This window comes from Pinus tabuliformis, chromosome 6 (genome assembly GCF_031772625.1).
Source record: "Pinus tabuliformis cultivar Carrire ecotype Pingquan chromosome 6, CPIR1, whole genome shotgun sequence".
Lineage (NCBI taxonomy): Eukaryota > Viridiplantae > Streptophyta > Pinopsida > Pinales > Pinaceae > Pinus > Pinus tabuliformis.
In genome coordinates, this window is record NC_142292.1 from 1,411,905,824 (window position 1) to 1,411,907,621 (window position 1,798).

The following is a 1,798-nucleotide window of genomic DNA, read 5'->3' on the forward strand; positions in this document are numbered from 1 at the left end:
AAGGAGCTTCCGACTCTCGAAGGCTATAGGATGGCCCCCTTGTGACAATACTGCGCCAATGCCCTCACCTGATGCATCACACTCCAAGGTGAATGGCTATGTGAAATCGGGTAGAGCCAATACTGGGCAACTGCTCATCACCTCCTTGAGGTGCTCAAATGCTGCCTGTGCCTTGTCAGTCCATGCGAATGCCCCCTTCTTGGTCAGATCTGTGAGGGGTGCTGCTAGCTGTGAGAAGCCCTTTACGAACTTCCTGTAATAGGTGCAAATGCCTACAAACCCCCTCAGCTCGGTCACATTTCGGGGAACTGGCCAATCTCGGATGGCTCTAATCTTCTCCTCATGCACCCGCACTCCATCCTCTCCAATGATATGCCCCAAGTAGAGCATCTTGGTCAGCCCAAACTCACACTTGGACAACTTCGCATAGAATTGCTGTCCCTCCAAAATACGAAGCACCTCCTCGAGATGCTGCAGGTGCTCCTCCCACGTCCTGCTGTAGATCAATATGTCATCAAAGAACACCAACACAAATCTACGCAACTGCTTGTGGAACACGTGGTTCATGCAAGATTGGAAGGTGGTTGGAGCGTTGGTCAGCTCAAAGGGCATAACCAAGAACTTAAAATGGTCATAGTTCTGAACATTGTCTTGGGGTTATCCTAATCCCTCACCCAAATCTGATGGTACCTCAAACGCAGATCTATCTTAGAGAAGTGCTTGGCTCCTCTAAGCTCATCCATAAACTCATCTTTGCGGGGAATGGGGTATCAGTTCTTGAGCGCCTTCTTGTCGAGGGCTCTATAGTCGATGCACATCCTTAGCATGCCATCCTTCTTCTTCAGTAGGGTAACTGATGAAGCGAAGGGACTGGAGCTGGGCCCAATATGCCCCAAAGCTAATAACTCATGAATAGCCTGCTCAATCTCATCCCGGTAAACCTTGGGATATCGATAGGGGGTTGTGATCACTGCCTGCACCCCTGGCTCTAGCTCAATAGTGTGCTTAAACCCCCTATCAAGTGGTCGTCCCCGCGAAATGTCTCCAAACACTACTGGGTACATGTCTAGAATGGCCTGGATGTCCGGGTGTCGTGGTTGGGGTTCACCCCCTGCATCTGATATCCTCAACTCCACGACCCACTCTATATCACCATGCCTCAAATCTGCCTCCATCTTGTGCACTGACATTGTCTGTGGGAGGCATGAGTGCATGCCCCTCAATAAAACCATCTTCCTGTCAGGCCCTACAAACTCCATCTCCAACTTCTGCCAGTCAGTAGTAACATGCACAAAAGAGTACAACCACTGCACACCAAGCACCACGTTGGTGTCCAGAACATCAACCATAAAGAAGTGGTTCGTCATAGAGTAGTTCCCCATCACCACTGTCATCTCGGGGACATATCTAGTGCACTGCATTGTACGGTCTCCCGACATCAACACTGAGAATCCCTCAAAGGACTCTGTGCGTATGCCTCTCCTCTCCATTGTTTGGGCATCTACGAAATTGTGGGTGGCCCCATTGTCTACCAACATCGGAAAATGTTGCCCCTGCACTGCACCTTTAATCCGCAAAGTAAGGTACTTCGACACTCTCCGAAGTGAAGCGATGACTCTTGCTGCTGGTAAAAAGGTGCTCTCCCCTGTGGGGGTGGTGGGCCTCCAATTCCTCCTTCAACCACCGGTGGCTCATCATCCCCAACGCCTATTTCCTTCTCCACATCATCCTCTTGCTCACTGTCGAAAAATACCTCTATGAAATGTGCCTTGCCCTTGGTGCATCGATGACCTGGTGC

The 1,798-nt window shown here is 50.4% G+C and overlaps 1 protein-coding gene across 1 annotated transcript; it reads right to left on the reverse strand.

Annotated features, from left to right (window-relative positions):
• Positions 1-770: 770 nt before the first annotated feature.
• Positions 771-1,490, reverse strand: LOC149263938 (uncharacterized). Its single transcript, XM_089392683.1, has one exon. The coding sequence runs from the start codon at positions 1,488-1,490 to the stop codon at positions 771-773; it is 720 nt and encodes a 239-aa protein (XP_089248809.1).
• Positions 1,491-1,798: the final 308 nt, after the last annotated feature.